This window comes from Diuraphis noxia, unplaced genomic scaffold, assembly GCF_037042655.1.
Source record: "Diuraphis noxia isolate RWA-SAM2 unplaced genomic scaffold, SU_Dnox_SAM2 contig0001, whole genome shotgun sequence".
Classification (NCBI taxonomy): Eukaryota; Metazoa; Arthropoda; class Insecta; order Hemiptera; family Aphididae; genus Diuraphis; species Diuraphis noxia.
The window spans coordinates 51974671-51992562 of NW_028301711.1; the positions used below are offsets into that span (position 1 = coordinate 51974671).

The following is a 17892-nucleotide window of genomic DNA, read 5'->3' on the forward strand; positions in this document are numbered from 1 at the left end:
AAGTAGGGTGATACAATTTAAATAATATTTAGGATAACCAATCTCTAGAGCTACGGTTTCCAAATTTCTTTTTCGCGGTGCCCTTTTATGGACTACATATAGCCATGGTGTCCTGCTGAGAATATCATGAGACAGGGCAAAAAAAATACTCATTAACAACAAATTTTCGAAAAAAAATTATATACATATTAAATTATTTACTAAGCCTTAGATCACAATATCTTTAGAAAATTCTCGGGGTGCAGTTTGGAAATCGCTGCTCTAGGCTTAGAAGAAAAATATTTTAATAATGATTAATAAGTAGATAATTAAACTTAACATATGTTAAAATTAAAAACAACAAAAATGTGAAGTAATTAAATCACTTTATATTAAAATAGCACATAAATACAAAAAACAGGCATTCAGGGCATTTACAGGAGTGTTGGGGAGCTACCTGAAACTACTACATCGTAAAAAATAGCAACTGGTTATTATACAAACAGCAAAGGTGGTCAATAAATATTACATATTTTGGTGACACCTTCCATTAAACGCTCACTATTGATTCCTGTACAGGCTATCCCAATTATAATTGGATGAAACTCCCAAAAAACATATTTGATTTGACATGAATTACACAAAAATAACTTTTACACTTTTTAAGAAATTGAACACTTCAAAATTAGATTTTTGAAATTTGAACGTGGAGAATTTTAAGAAATCAATAATATTGAATTGAAAAAATGTATATAAAAATATAAGAAAGTTGCCTTCAAGTAAATTTCATAACAAATTTAATAGTTTTTCAGAAATGTTAACGGACAAATAAGTTAGTTGATATTTTCAACCAAACAAAGCATTATTAATATTAATTTGCATGTAATGTGTAAATCAATGAGTGTATACACTCAGTTATTTCTTTTAAAAACCATCACACACTCTAATGATGGTAGTTAATAGTGTTGAATCCACTTAATGAAAATGAAAATTTAATTTGTACAATAATTAACACAAAAAATGGATCATGTTAAATAGTAAAACATATCAACTTAAACTAAGCAGTTCTATATTATAACTAAAATCTATAAACTTACAATACTAAGGAAATATTAAAAATTACTTAAAATAGATACTTTAATAAACTAGAATTATAATGTCTTATCTATATAAATAGGAACACTGAATAAATAGTTAGAGTGAAAAGAATCCAATTGAATTTTATATTCAATGAAGAAGTCGTTATCCACAGAATAATATTCAAAGGTATCATTTTTAAATACCATAGCCTTATCAACATTAAAAGCACACATTGTAGTATCATAATCATATGGTATATTAAAAGATTTCAACTTATTGGTTAACTCATACATTGGGCTGTACGTGTATAAATTAATAACACGCTTTTTGTTGTAAGCTGCAAGAATATAAAAAAAAAATTTGAAATTAATTTGTCTTACATTTTGAATATGAACGTAGAACTTACTAAGCATATAAACAGTGTCATTATAACAAGTCGCACATATAACTACTTCTCTTAGATGTATAAAGCGCCTTCTCCAGGTATAACTGTGGTTTTCTCCTATAGGACTTAGCTCAAACCATGCTGGTTCATTGTCTTTAGTTATTATCGCTAAATAACCTTTATACTCCAAACAAACATAAAATTGTCTATCCACTCTTTTTTGAAAATATTGGCAAGAGCCCATATGAATTTTAACCAGTGTATCATTAACTAAAACATATAAATTATAAAAAAGAAATGCATCCACATAACATAAGATTTTAGCTTACCTTTATCTATTTCAAAGAGCTCAATATTTCGATTAGGCACTCGGTGCTTTGTAAGACCTCCAAGTAAGTACAATTGATCGCCAACAAAATGCCCAACTCCGTGGCGTCTACTAGAAGTAGTAAAACTAAAAAAAAAAATTAATTAAATATTATTTAATTCAACAATTGAAATTTAAAAACTTATATTTACTTTTTCAATCTTTTCCATTGTTCCGACAGTAAATTATACTTCCATCCTTCCTTATTCCATGATCCTCTTCCATATGCAATTTCTCCAGCCATCAGATACACATCTAAGTCTATAAACATAAAATAAATACCATGAACATTCTTACAAACGATATAAATTATTTTTATTACCTTTAACAATCACATGATATCCAGTCGTATCAAGAGGCAATGGATCCAATCTAATAAACTTTGTAAACTGCATAGAAGTCCAATCCCACCGATACACAAACGCATAACCATCCAATTCATTTTTAACAGCACACAAACCAAAAGGAATACTTCTGATTGGCCTAATAAATAATCCCATAGTGTCTCGGTTCTCTCTAGTACAATCTAGATATGGCATCATAACATCTTGTAAATTTGAATTTTTGGTTTTAGAAAAACAGTATTCCAATTGTTCCTTATTCATAGATTTAAAACGCACACAACTTACAACCATTTCATATTCAATATTGTATTTATCGTTCACTAAACACCAATTAATAATCAAATCAAACACATCTCGTTCATTATCCAGGTTTAAGCTATTGTTATTCAATATTGTTTGTAAATCTTCTTCAGTTAATTTTAAGAAACCGGCTTTATTTTGAACCAATATTGTTTTAAAGTTATACAAAATATAAGCATGGGATTTTTCTATTAGACTTTCAATTCCAAGCTTAGAAACCACTGAAAATACATTAACTGCATACATTGTAAACAGATATCTTTCGGTGATAATTTTAATAGATTCAGCAGTTACAAAAGAAAATTGAAGGAGCTGTGATACTTCCAGTATAGTAAGTAAATCTTCTAAACTATCAACAATTACTTTATTTCGTTTCAAACTGTGAACAACCATCACAAAACCTCTGTAACTTATTTTCTGAAATAGAAAAATAGATTTTATAAATAATATATTTGCTGAACCTTTGAAGATATTTCTATATTCAAGTTCAAAAAAGTGTAATTTATATTCACAAAACCTCTTTTAATTAATTTATTTTTTTGTATTAATTAAACTGAATAAATAAATTACAAGCATTTTACAATATTAAAATGCATGCCTAATGAATTAAAAACTCGAAAATGAATAAATGGCACTAGAAATGCTGTAGTTAGTAAAATTTTCATGAGCCTGACAATAATAAATTTATTTTAAATATCAAAGTTTTTAATAACAGCTATTGAGGCCATAGGAATAAGTAAAAAAGTGCATGATCGAAATAACAATACATAATTAATATGTAAAACAGTATTTCTGTAATCATCAGTTGTTATTAATACAATTTATCTTACATAACACCTGAATCTATTATTATACAATAAATTATATAAATACTACTCATAAAAGTGTCCATTGAAAATAATAAATTTGTAAAATCATAAATAAAAAGTTCAAAATAGATTTTGGCAGTTAATTGTTTAGAATACTGGGCGGACTGTGGATCTCCCTGTTTATTGTTTATAAGTACTAAATAATAAACAAGAAAAAAAATGTTTTGATCATTGATAAATTTATAGATACCTGTATATGTATTTTTTGTTTCGCTTTAGATTCTAAAAAGTTCCCACTAAACATGGCTTCAAAATATGCGCTATGTTCCATTAAAAACAATTTATCGAATTCAGCATTGATATCATCATCAAAATGAATTGTTACAAGCTGGTCATCAGTATTTTCCTCTTCCATATTCATCATTATTATCGACTAAAACAAATTAATAATTATATAACTAAAATAAATACTTTTATTGATATTTTTTTTATTAATCTATAGCAGTGGTGACTAAGCATGGTCTGCGATAATTTATTAACTGGACTGACAAACTACTCAACATTTAAAAAAAATTAAATACAGGGTTTCTAAAAATGTTATTGTTTAGAAATGTAATATAAAAAATATTTCCCATTTCTTATCGCCATTTATGTTAATCAAACATGACCTAGTGTTGCAGCTTTATTGTTGTATGCCGTCCAAGTATAATTGTATAATTGTATTTATTGTTTATTCATTTTGCATGAATACTTAGGTGTTATTTTCAAAATCAATGGGAAATCGATAACTTTTTTTATAAAATGGCAAAATAAAGGTATATTTATAATTAATAAAGAAGCTAAAACTATATAATATAAAACGGCACAATGATACAAACATAGACAAATTTGAAAATCTAGTAAATACATTCCAAGTAAAAAAATATCTTAATTTTCAGCTAAATATATTTAGAAACAATGTCAGCAAAACATGATTTCAGTTGTGCAAGTTTCACCACTCTAATATTGGGTGTTATTGATGAAATTTGTCTCGATAATAAATGTTTATTTGAACAAATTAATTTGTCATGTCCAACAATCACTAGAAGAATAGAAGAATTTGGATTTGATTAATTGAAGAAATAAATAATTGATATTTTAAATTTCCTTATACTGGGCTTCTATAATTATCTCATTAAGAAGATATTAAATCCACATGTGTTGTTTTCCATCTTACACACATACAAAATAAAAATAAAATGTATTCACCAGTTTCAATAGTGTGCTGTTCATTTTGATATTAAGAGCGAATTAACTTTATTATAAAACTTGAAGTCTAAAGGTTATCAAAGGCCCCATATAGGATTTTATTGATTTGATATTTTAAGTTTCAATTTTGTGTTATTGGCTATAATATTGAATGATTAACTATCAAATTCAAATATGAATAAACCAAATAATAAAATTAATCTTACTAAAAATTAAAACATATCATAAAAATCAACAAGCAAACACAGATAAGGTCAACCTTATGTTATAACCAATAAGTTTGTAAATTGATAAATTCACTCTAATATTAAAGAAAATAACACAATATGAGGTATGACAACCTCTTAATACAATAATTACACTTATTATTTTTTTAAGAAGAATTTAATTTTAAATAAGTAGTCAGAAAAGTTCCCTTTTATATTAGGTATATATATATTTTTAAATAGATAATTACCTACCTAATGGGGACTTTTTTGTAAATTAATTAAATAAATAAATAAATCTTAAATGATTCCAAAACCGTAGAGGTATCAGGGGTCTCGGCCACCATGCCTCCAAACTTCATTACATCCTACAACAGTAGTAGGTACCTTTAGACAGATTAGTACAGTTTACACAATGGATAATTCAACAATCGAATTACAACACTATGTTTTCAACTATTTTATTGGCAGCGATCCTTATCTTTTGTATTCAGTCACAGCACAATGTGAACAGCCGTTCGTCGTCTGTCAGGTTGCAGAACGCGAGAAACTCCTTTTATGCGGCGTTTCTGTTGATTTCAATGATGAACCCAGACTGAAAACTGGAACGACTGGAAACAGTGCACAAACGTCAAATCACGTGTCAATATAGCCGATCGGATACAATCAGAATGATCAATGCTCCCTCCACAAAACAAATCCCTGCACCTACGTTGTACTTACGTGCGTGACTCAAACACAATAAAGATTAGCAGCACAGCCCACACGGCCACACGACGGAGATCCAACAATCGAACAGCAACGCGACGTTGTAGTTAGCGTTTGCTCTTCTTTTTCAATGTGAGTACTCGTCGTCTGTCGGATTGCGAGACGCTAGAAACTCCTTTAACGTGAGAACTCCGTTAATTTCGACAACTGACGAGGACTGGAAACTGATAAAAAATGATTGGAAACTGGAAACAACGGCTGAAAACGATGCACAAACGTCAAATCACATACCAATATGGCCGCGTTACCAGCTACGCCCGGGACGAGCAGCGACGGTCACACGAATGCACACCCACTGTACACAGTGTACACACAGTGTCGGAATGGCGGCCCTTACCTTAACTGTAGGTGGAGGTTGATTTCGACGACGACTACCGGCGCGTACTGGAAACTGATGACATCGATTGAAAACGGTGCACAGACGTCCAATTACAAGCCGATATTATGCCAATACGTCCCAGCAGCTACGACCAAGCCGAGCAGAGTCAACGACGATGATGATCGACACTGCACTACAACAGTCGCATAAGCGGTGCACGCACACAGTGTCTGAATGGTGGATGAGACGCTGAGCTGGTACCGGCTACATCGAATAAGACAGTATGGGTACTACACCGGGACATTATAAACACCACAACAGACGCGCGTCAGTAGGACGTCTAGGATGTGCGCATGCGGCACAACAGAAATACCTATATATAATATGAGAAGCACATTAAATGTCCGCAGGAGCAGTGTTAAAACCTGAAATCAGTGTGGACGGCTGTAAACGGTGTTCGTTCGCATTGCTAAATTTTGTTCGTTTGTTTACGTCTGTCCGTAGTGTCGTAATACCAACGACCGCATACCTAATATCATTGATTATTATCTATGGGTCCGCGTTGTTTTTGGCGGTCTAAAGTCGTAATGATATTAAATTATACCATAGCTGAACCGCTGATAAGTGATAACAGACGCCCGAACCGGTAATATACTAATATGCAAAAATCACTTATATTTACTGTTTACTATTTTTTAATAATTAGGTAAAAACATTAAAATTCAGAAAATATACTTATACAAAAAATCCCGCACAACGGTTAGTGGATACCCGTACGTTTTACCTGTTTTGAATGCCAAACTAAAATCTAACAACTCTGTTCACTTTCCGTCTCGGTGTCCGTTTTACAGCTCTCATGCTGTCCTCGTACACTGTTTTGTCTGTTTTGAACTACTCCCGAATCCGAACAGTCTGAACGCACAAGGCGCTACTAAAATAATGCTCATTAGGGTCGGGCCGAGGGCACAAAATATGGAGTACGAATGAAGGCGCGAAATTTGATATAGTTAAATTTGAAAATCTTGGGAGGTGGCGCAAATTTTTATTTTGCCAGGAGCGCCGTTATTGATCGGCCCAACCCTGATGCTCACAACTGACAACTGTTACAAGTCACAGATAATAAACCGTACTACTGTACTGTGTGATTCCTTCATGTGTTGACGAAATCAAAAAATCAGATAATTTTCATTATCGATTTATTTCAAAACTCATTATCTCAGTTAAAATTGTTCACTCGGTAGAATCGCTTGTAGATGGAAGAACGTAAACTGAATACACTGTTGGCTGTATAAACGGCACTTGCTGAAATAATTCATTTCTCCGATCACTAATAGGTAAGTAACTATTCCTCAAAATTGTTTGAATACTACAGATGGCAATATGTCATATAGCATCTATAGCATGTGTCAAAATTTCAAATCTTGGCAGTAATAGTTAAAAAAAATAAATACCTTTTTATTGATTTGAAACTCAGCCACTTAGGCCGTTAGTTTTTACAAATTTTTTCATCAAGTTTTTATGTATAAAATCAATTATAAACATTTTTTAAGTTATGATTTATTTAGATAAGTATAATTGTATTGAAAGATATTCTCATATTTAATGATTCTAAAATTTGTTTGTCAAACCCAGTTGATTTTGAGAATGGAAAATGTTCACATCAGATATATCTGATTCTATGGGTTCATATAAAAAAGGGTTGATTTTTCGTAGTATCTACATTCTGTGAAAATATATCTTACTGTGTATATATCTACATGAAATAAAAGACGTCAGGCCTTTGTTTCCTATTAGGTGATCATGTGATAAATAGTTGTAGCTAATTCTCAATATGTAATTTATTACTTTTTCTATTTTTCTCGAATACTCCAGTAACTTGTTATGCAACTAATGGTTATATTTTTATTTAAAGGGATTGGAAGCGGTGATTTTCTGTCTTTGTCTAACACACGTGGAACATACAATACGCCTGATAAAAATTAAAATACTTCTAGTCGCTCGATTAAAAATATGCAAAGATTTTTGAATTGGTATACAAGTTTACTTTGCATCAGTCGAAGCATATTCTTAATATTTTTAATATATTTAATAAAAAAATTGACAAATTTATAAAATTTAAAATATTCTTATCAAAATATTGCTACAATGGAAAAAATGCTTCGACCGATGCAAAGTAAACTTGTATACTAATTTATACATCTTTACATATTTTAAATCGAACGACTAGAAGTACCTTAATTTTTGTCAGGCACATTATATGTCCCACGTGTGTTAAACAAATACAAAAAATCACCGCTTCCAATCCCCTTAAGGATTTTAGTTTTATAGCATTAAACTTATAATATTACTTACCTCACATAACTAATGCATTTCTAGGTCTGTACCATTGTATCTAGTGAACATCAGTCACCACTGCATACGCTCCTGAATGAGATTTTTCAATTGCTTCAGTTTTTGAGAGGAAGCACGTGCCGTGCTCAATGAGCAACTGTTTCCTGAAAGCAAATTCATTTTCATGTGTTTTTGTGCATTTGTACATTTGTATCATTTGTATCTTTTAACACAAGAAAAATCAACAATTCTGTGTTCTTCCGCTGAAATCTAAAAGAATAAATAGAAGAAAATTTACTTTGGTGTTACCCAAATAAATTCTTCATACACCAGTTATCATATTGCTGCAACATAGTGTAAGATTACTTGTAACTCTTCTTACCAAAAAATATTCATATAAAATAGTAAATAACTAGGTGTAAAAATATTTTTCATACAAGATCTCTAATATTTTACAAATATTTTCTTACATCAACTCAATACAGTTTTTACTCATTATAATAGTTGTATATTTAAATTTAAGTCGTCGTGTTTTGTAAACATAGTTTTATTTACTACAGTATTTATTGTTTTTACATATTTCTAAACAAATGCACCAAAAAGTCTTACAGAACAGACTCATAAAAATGTAACATTTCACTGTGTTAAATCAATATTTGACCAATCAAGATCTCAAAAATATGTATAAAAATAGAAAATTTAATAGTTACTATTCAATTACCTATTAAGTTTTAAATTTTCTAACGAATTTTTTTATAACCATTTTAACAAAAGAATTTAATGCACTTTTACCTACATGATGATTGATTCAAGTTAATGAATAAATGATTATAGGTTACTTCCCCATAAAAATACAAAACACATTCAATACTGTATTAAAACATAAATATTTAATTTTGTTCTCAAAAAGCAATAACATTTTAAATACTGCAATAATAAATTTATTATAATTAACAACAACAATAATATTATGTTTAAGTATGACATTATAAGCATAATCACCTTTATTTTTTATTCAATAGATATATACATTATAGATACCTATATAATGAAGAGTATTATTCCTTCTTAATAAATAGATGATTTTAATTGTTCTTTAATAAACATTAAAAATACTAAAAAATAATTGTGAGTTGTAAAGAAAAAAATGCTTTTTACATAAGAAACCAAAAATTTATAAAGCACATAAATATTATATCTTCTAAATTTTGTGTTGCACTAAAATGTTATAATCTACAACAATACAATGAACACAATAATTATATTGGTAAATCAAATTACAACTGGTATTTAATATTATTCATATTTCATTGATACAAACCTAAATCTATATTTATAGCTTGTGTGAATTTTGAATGTACATAATATGTGAAGAAATTGTATCTCATATTTTTTTTCAAATGGAACTTTGAGCTTTTACATAAATTAGTAGATTTATATTATCATCAAAACTGACGTAGACTTTAATTTTTAGATTATGCAACCAATGTATCAAGTTTTTTCTCTGCTTCAGCAAAAACAGCCTCGGCACTCTGTTCAGCCGATATTATTACTACCTTAGACTTGTATGCTTCTATAATAGGATCATTATTATCGTGGAACGTCTGCAACCGCTTTTTAATTGTTTCCATATTGTCATCTGACCGACCACTAGTCTCAGCTCGTTTGAGCAATCTCTGCACCATCGTCTCGTCTTTGGATTCCAAATACAATACCATGTCTACAGGTTTTATCTATAAGAAACAAAACACTTCAAATAATATTTTATTGTTTTTGTTACTAATCCCTACAGAACCTAAACAATTTAAATAATATTAAACATGCCTAAGTACCTATTTGTATAAACAAAATAACAACTCGTTTAAATCATATTTATGTAGTATAGATACCTGCCTACCTATATAGTATTACAGTATACCAATATTACTAATTACCTATCAGTAGCGTACGCAGGATATTAGTTTGATTAGGGTTCTATATGAGTAAATAATTTAAATAAAAATAAACAATTTAAATAATTTACCTAACAATTTTTATATAATTAGTAAAAACAAATTAAAATTAATAATAGATTAACAATTTAATTTTTATCTATTCAAATTTACCAACAATTGATCGACTCTGTGTATTGAAATGACGGTGAGTATAACTATATTTTTATTCTATCAAAACTTTTGTCCAGTTTTATTGTTTTAAAAAAAACCAATTGACACCTTTTTACTTTAAAAATAATGTAATGTAAATATTAAATCATTCAACTTACTGCAGTTTCAAATTCCTCTCCTTGTTTCTTCTCCCGTGGATAACCATCGATCAGGAAACCTTTGGATGTAGCTAATTTGCTTTTGATCTTCTCGTTGAGTAATTCCATCACAACAGACTGAAACACGCACCCGTAAATCCACGAAGTTACTGAATATACATAGGTATGTTAAGGAAGATTTATACGTTAGCAGTTTAACTGAACAATGAGAGCTTACCGTGGGAACTAGGGCTCCTTCTTTCATAATTTTCACCAGCTCTTGGCCACGTTCTGATCCTGTATTAACTTCATCCCTCAGTAAATCACCAGTCGAAATGTGAGTAAACCCGTATTTGGCAACGATCTTGTCACAAAGGGTACCCTTGCCGCTACCAGGTCCACCTATTTTATTTAATAACCATATAATTAGCATTTGACTTATAGGTATAATCCAACTATTTTATTCTTTCATCTTACCAAGTATCCAGACAGTTGGTAGAGTGATTTCAGACATATTCGTTTATATTGATTACAACTATTGAAAAAAATATGAAATTAGAAATACATTTAAACTTAGAAATAATAAGTATTTGAGTATATTACATAACATTTACTTGAAGAATTTAAGCAATAACAGACAACAATACTAAATATTAATAATTATAATATATGTACCTACAAGCTAAAACTACCCGCTGTCCGTTAAGGCCTATACCTAAAGCTACTTATTAATTAGGGTAGATAGTACAGAAGGTTATATTATAATACTAAATACACGTATGTTTACTTACAAAATATGATATTTAAGCACATTTTCATAGAAACGTATGCAATTATATATACAAAATATTAACTATGAACTTTTTAAACAAAAATAAAGTGAAAACTCTCTTTAACGAATCTTAAGGGACCATGTGATTTCTTTCGTCATTGAGAGTTTTTGTAGTAGAGAGTAATTAATAGGTTTTAAATTAAACCAACCATTATAAGTTAACTTAATGTTATTTACGTAATATAGAGTTTTTCGTTGTAACGAGTTTCGTTATAAAGGGTTTTCACTGTACTTATATGCAGAGCCGTTTTTGGCGTGCTTAAGATTTTGCCTACCGTAACAACATTTAGGCGACAACGACTTTGCTTAATATATGGGTAATTAATTTTTAATTATTAATTTTCCTATTTCAGTATTTCTACACAATAGCGAATACTGAATAGATATGTATTTATTATTCTTAAAATCAAAAATCAGGTACTGTCTTATGATTATCTAAATATAATTGTTAATTATGTACAATAAACTTTTATGGATGACTGAAAATTATATTATTATATTGTATATATTGTAATAAGTGCTCTTTTGCAAAGTTAAATATTTAAATAGGTAACTATAATAATTGTGTTATAAAATAACAAAGATAGTATTTTTATAGCATATTCTGATATGGTACTAGGTAGTTATAAGGATTTGTAGTATATCTTATTATTTAATATCTAACCAAAAAAGAGATCCCATAAAAAAAAAAACAATGCCATGCTACTCAGACACTCAGTACTCGATATTTTTCCTCTAAAAGAAAAATCTATATAGATACCTATCATAAATATGTTTTTTTTAAATAATTAAACATGATAACGAAACCCTTACGAAAAATTGGTCAAAAATATTTCATCATGTATTCAGCCCAAAAATATATTTGTGTTAAAAAAATTCAAATCCCCGAAAAAATATTCCGTGATTATAGATTGAGAACTAATCTAAAGGTATCAACTACACAATCTATTTATAAATTTATTATCAAATTTCAATAATTTTCCATTGAGTACCTATTCGAAAACATCGATTTACTTTTTTACAGTCACCGTAATATTATTTTCACCCCCTAACATTACATACCAGGTAGGCTATTTCCCTTCCAATCAATCCCTTAAATAAATTAATGACATATGTGTTGTTTTTACATTTTAATAACATTAAAATGTTTGAACGAAAATGTATTACATAATATTCGAAAATATTTGATATTGATTTTTGGAAAAATATTATAGTGTATTAAACATAATTTGGATGTCTAAAAATATAAGGTCTTAATACTTAGTTTGGCTAAGTTCCAAAGGAGGTTGGTTGATTAATAAAAAAAAAAAAACACGAAAGTTGAATTTTAAAAACTAATCAAGTAATAAAATATAACAAAACAAAAAAAAATTAAACGTTAAAATAAACTTTATCTATAGGTAGGTGTCTACTTTAAATGTAACATTCCTGAAGTATATATTATGTTAGGTGCCTACTAATTTTTATGGATAAAATAATATAAATGGTTTTAAATACTCACGATTACCAATATACGACCCATGCCCTATTACAGTAAATGCGTTGAAATTTACATGAAATCTAAGTCTAACTAAAAATATTTGGCAATTTTAAAATATAAATAATTTAATGGTAGCCATTATCAATAATACTATTTGTAGTTAATTTAAATAAATAAAAAATATTTAAAAAAAATTATAACAATAAGTATTATACCACAGAAAAACTTTATAATATTATACTTTTATGTCTCTCTAACCATTTGACGTATTATTTTAACTATTGTTTTAAACGATAACATTACTTCGTCATGACAAATAAACGGTTTTATCTTGAAATTTCTACGTTTTCGCATAAAAAATATAAATATATATAACCTTGTAACATTATAATTCAAATTGTGATTACAATTGTTATGGTACATATCTATTATTATTTAACACATAGCAAGCATCCTTCACCAAGTGTTTTAAAATGTCAAGGACAAATGTCAATTAAATTAATAAAAACAAACAGATGAGCTCATAATAATTAGATATTGTGCCAGTAACGCGAGACCAGATGATAAATATGAACATAGGTTATTAGGTTGAAGACTAAATTCATAATTTTTGGAAATGAGAATTTTATTATTACAAAATTAAACACAGATGTAAATCGTTATATTAATGATTAACTGTTTATTGTTGTGTAGACGAATTAAAATTGATAATTTTTAGAAGAACGTTAACAACATATTATAATGCCTATTTAGAATTTAAACATAATATATAACCTAGGTATTATATTAAGATATTTTGGTCACATATCACATTCCTATTTGATTCCATAGTTCCATAGCAATAAAAGTTTCAATAAGAAGAAAATTAAAAACCAATCTATCACTGTATCGAAAAAATATTTTCCAAGTACGTGAAGGATGATGTAGGTGAGTAAATATAAATCATAAACGAGATCAATTAGGTACTATACTGGTTTTAAAATAATTTATTTTGCTCCAAATGTACACCTAATTTTAGGTATAAGGTTATATTAAAGAACTAGAACTGCCTAGTGGCCTTTTAGCAAATAAATGTGTACTCTAGTCTCCAAGAATCAAGACTAGTAACTTTGAGCTACAACTAATGATATGTATATATTCGAGTGTACCTACGTAATCTACCTACTGTTTTATCACTATAAAACACATTAACACGAACGTTAGTTGCAACTAACCCACACGGTCACACATTAAATTTATAGGTAGGTACAATCGATTTTGGACAAGACCATTACTCATTGGGATAAATGAAAAAATATGTCCCAGATTAAAATCACATTTTAGTTTCGTTCCTAGTTAGGATCAAAGTTAAAAATAATACACATCAGGTATATTCAATATAAATATCGTGATAATTAAAGATTTTTATTTTTATTTGTTAATGTTTTTGCGTATGGTCTACTACTTTTTGTAGTAATGTAGGCATGTAGACATGTAGTAGCTGTAATATGTTTTACTTATGTCTTCTTTTTCTGGTTATTTATTTTGTAGTAGGCATGTTATAAATTGAATGTGTGCTTTAATTGATTAAATATTATTATGTTTATGTGGATAATCACAAATCAGTTATCTGTTGGCTTTTCCCACGGTTGTCTCGTGAGTCACGAACTCACGACCGTCAATAATAACTAGATATGTTTGCTATCCAAATAAAATTGTTTTCCTCTCTTCCTTGCAAGAATGAAAATAAGAAAAAAATGCACATTGCCTCTACTGGATATATTTACAAAACATGTCTCCCAATTATTTAAAGATTATAAGACGCCTTTCTATCTATATACAAGCTTAAAAATTAGTTAGGTAACTAGTGCCTGTGTATTTACAGAACTCTATAATAATCAATAAAATCCTTATATTATACACTAAGAGTAGATTGTTTTGCAAACCGAATAAAAAATTAATAATCATTTCGAGTGTGTATGACGACATGGAACGCATATAGATTTCGCATAGTAGGTAGTCTAAAGACTGAAGACGGGTCATATTCATATCATAAAGTAATTTAATATATATACTTACATTATTATGTGTTATGTGTACCTACGAGAGTAATACCATTGAAGAATATATATGTATACTATATATTGAACATACTCAATGGCAACATACACATACCAATATAATATTATGTATATTGATTATATTAGTGTTTGGAAAGTTACTTTTTTTATTATTTAATTACATAAGAAATTATACCTATCAAAATTGTAATGCAATTATTCTTAAGTTACTTTTTCATTTGGCGAAGAACATAAATTTTGATTTTGAGTTGTTCATTATAATTAATGTCGATGAAGTTTTATAAATTAATGACAGATAACAATATATTGAATAATATAAAATATTTATTTAAGAACTAAATAAAATAAAAGTTGTTCTAACGCATTATAATTTATTTTTATAACAATGCATTTTCCAAATAACTTACTACTATAAACAGTTAGTTTTTTCAAATAGCTATTACAAAATTGTTAGATAGGTATTTCCAGAAAGTCGTACTTATATGGTAAATTTACATACATCATTAGGTAATAATAATTGTCCTTGTAATTTATTTAAAAAAATAAAGTAGCGAGTACTTAATTTAGAAATTTCATCATAAAAAAGTAACTTGAGTGTAACTTGTTACCTGTTACTTAAGTACTATAATTCCCTACACCAACGTGCTGTATAATATATACGTATATTAATATATTGTCGTATACGCTATCTATACTATAATTGAACAACTATATACCATTATTGTTAGTTATATAGGTAGTCCATGTATAAGTGTTATTGTTTTATAAAATCATCACAAGCGGTTTATGACGTGATTTTTACCATAGGCATAACGCTATGAAAAAATATACGTCATGCCGATGAATAATATTGAGTAATACCAATAAAAAATTACGATATAACGCGCGTGTCGTGGAACCTCCTTCGACACTCGACTTATTAGCTATAATACATTTTGTACGCATGCGGACTTAGCATAAAATGTTATCTAAGTATAATTATTACAATAATGTTATAATATTATGCTATACTCACGATGTTTGTGTATACAACTGGATGGATATCAAGTGAATGAGAGATCTACACTGCTGCTGCGGAGGAGGACCGTAAAATGTCGACACGACAGCAAAAGTGCGCGACCCGTGGGAGAGGGCTTTCGGCTATTATTTCGTTGGGCGGTGGCGGCGACGGCAGCGGCGCGGCGGCTGAACTATAGTGATAATAATAATATCGCGTGGTCGAAGGGAGTGTGGAAGAGGGGCGAGAGCGAGGAAAGGAAAACTTTTTTTTGGCAATCGGCTATGCGAAAAAATATTTTCACGGCTACACGCAGTCGCCGCTGTGAATATAAGTCTTGTATCGCAGGTCGGAAATTAAGGTCGTCTCTATTTTTACGCGGCCACTAACGACTGTGGTTATATATTATTATACTACCTATATATATATATATATATATACATAAAAAATAATGTATGTACCTATTATTATTTGTGAAAATCGTCTAGCTTGGTTTTCGTAAGGGAAAAAATGATATACTAGTATCAGTTTGGCTTGCACTGTCGCCAACGGATCCTGTCCGATTATTATTATATCTTAAATTCGCCGTGTCTCAGAAAAATAAATTAGCTCTATTTTTTTATAATTTATTCACCCCTGCGAATAACGTATACATATTTTATTTTATATATTTATATATGTTACAAGTTTGTACACTGGTTAATTTTTTCCTTTTGGCCTTGTTTGATAGTATATAATTTTTTTGCAGAGACACTATATATTAATTGTTGATTACCTATACTTAATATTATTACCTGATATATTTTCAAAAAAAGTTCTGCTTCAGGCTATAAGAAATTAAAAATGCTGAATTCAAAAATTCTCTATTGATTCATTACGATAAAATATTTTTAAAAAATGTATGTTAATATTAAAATATATCAGGTAATAATATTAAGTATAGGTAATCAACAATTAATATAATAATAGACCAATATTCTTCAAAAGAAAACAATTTTAAAAGATACAATATTTTTTTTTTTGATTGACAAAGACGAAGTAGCAAAAAAATGTCACCAGTATAAAACGGATAAATCGTATGCGTATAATCATATATACACTTATATAATATAGTATTATACACGAAATAGTATTGATCGGGCCAAGGTTGTATGGCGTACGCGTCCACATACATATACTGCGAGTCAGCGCTGTTTAAACTTCTACACTATAATAAGTTCGTAAGTCAGAATAATAGTAAATTGTCCAGCGGAAAATGTCAAATCAACATCGTTTGATCACGGCAAGAGTTAGGGCTTGTCGACGGAATGTTTACGACTATATTAAAGTACAACCGTTATGATTGTAATAAGAACCTTATATAGGTACAATCATAGGTATTACTTATATTTTATAAAACTATATCTTTCTACATACATCTATACGTATACCTACTATCAAACATTAACCTAGTTCGTAACTATGTAATAAACACGGTACTACCAGTGGGTCTGAAAATTAAATTTATCGTTCTATAGGGTCTGAATGTAAAACACTGAATAAGATCTTTTATTTCGTATTTACTCGATTTGACCTGCTTTTTGCTACAATTTAATAATTACGATATTAACACTTAAATGTTATACTAATGACGATTAATCATAGGCGCCCGCAGGGGAGGGCAAGCTGGGGCATTTGCCCCCCCTGGCTTTTTCAAAATATTATTTTTAATTGAATGTTTTAAGATAAATTACTATATACTATACAACAAATTTAAAGTATAAAATATAATAAATTGTATACGAGTATAATAAAAAAGATTATTATTTTAAAACACCTAGTAAAATTATAATATTTATCCTCAAATCCTAACATTGCCCCCCCCCCCTAGAAAAATTTCTGCGGGCGCCTATGCGATTAATTAATAACGTACCTATTAGTATGAATAGGTACGATAAATATATTTATCTTTTCATTAAACAAAGAAAAATTCAAATAGATTTTATTGATTTATCAACGCTTGTTTTTTTAAATCAAATAATACTTTATCATCTTATAATAAAATATAACAACCTTTAAATGATGGAGAAAAAAATTTTTAATTTCGTTTATTTTCTTAGTTAACTTACATTATGTTTATGTGAGCATAACAAGTTCATTATAAGT

The 17892-nt window shown here is 28.8% G+C and overlaps 2 protein-coding genes and 1 long non-coding RNA gene across 6 annotated transcripts; 1 reads left to right on the forward strand and 2 right to left on the reverse strand.

Moving 5' to 3' along the window:
- Positions 1-348: 348 nt before the first annotated feature.
- Positions 349-6241, reverse strand: LOC107168944 (kelch-like protein 28). Of its 2 annotated transcripts, none has more exons than XM_015518504.2 (9): positions 5824-6241; positions 5442-5684; positions 5106-5329; positions 3515-3697; positions 2134-2872; positions 1964-2072; positions 1774-1898; positions 1466-1714; positions 349-1396 (listed from the first exon to the last, which is right to left on the reverse strand). In XM_015518504.2, the coding sequence occupies exons 4-9, from the start codon at positions 3686-3688 to the stop codon at positions 1131-1133; spliced, it is 1662 nt and encodes a 553-aa protein (XP_015373990.1). In that variant the 5' UTR covers positions 3689-3697; positions 5106-5329; positions 5442-5684; positions 5824-6241; the 3' UTR covers positions 349-1130. The 2 variants fall into 2 exon arrangements, with proteins under 2 accessions (XP_015373990.1, XP_089072384.1); XM_089216258.1 differs by having other exon boundaries at positions 5442-5650; positions 5718-6241.
- Positions 6242-6317: 76 nt separating this feature from the next.
- On the forward strand, positions 6318-9625 carry LOC149060883 (uncharacterized). 2 transcript variants are annotated; one of them, XR_016189487.1, is made up of 3 exons: positions 6318-6451; positions 6512-7139; positions 8182-9625. It is a non-coding gene; the product is annotated as an uncharacterized LOC149060883 (long non-coding RNA). The 2 variants fall into 2 exon arrangements; XR_016189485.1 differs by having other exon boundaries at positions 6353-7139.
- Ak1 (Adenylate kinase 1) lies at positions 9005-15915 on the reverse strand. 2 transcript variants are annotated; one of them, XM_015518506.2, is made up of 5 exons: positions 15766-15915; positions 10856-10913; positions 10617-10780; positions 10400-10516; positions 9005-9869 (listed from the first exon to the last, which is right to left on the reverse strand). In XM_015518506.2, exons 2-5 carry the CDS (start codon positions 10890-10892, stop codon positions 9612-9614), a joined length of 576 nt encoding a protein of 191 aa, XP_015373992.1. In that variant the 5' UTR covers positions 10893-10913; positions 15766-15915; the 3' UTR covers positions 9005-9611. The 2 variants fall into 2 exon arrangements, with proteins under 2 accessions (XP_015373992.1, XP_089072400.1); XM_089216274.1 differs by lacking the exon at positions 15766-15915 and adding an exon at positions 12712-12730.
- Between the last annotated feature and the right edge of the window lie 1977 nt (positions 15916-17892).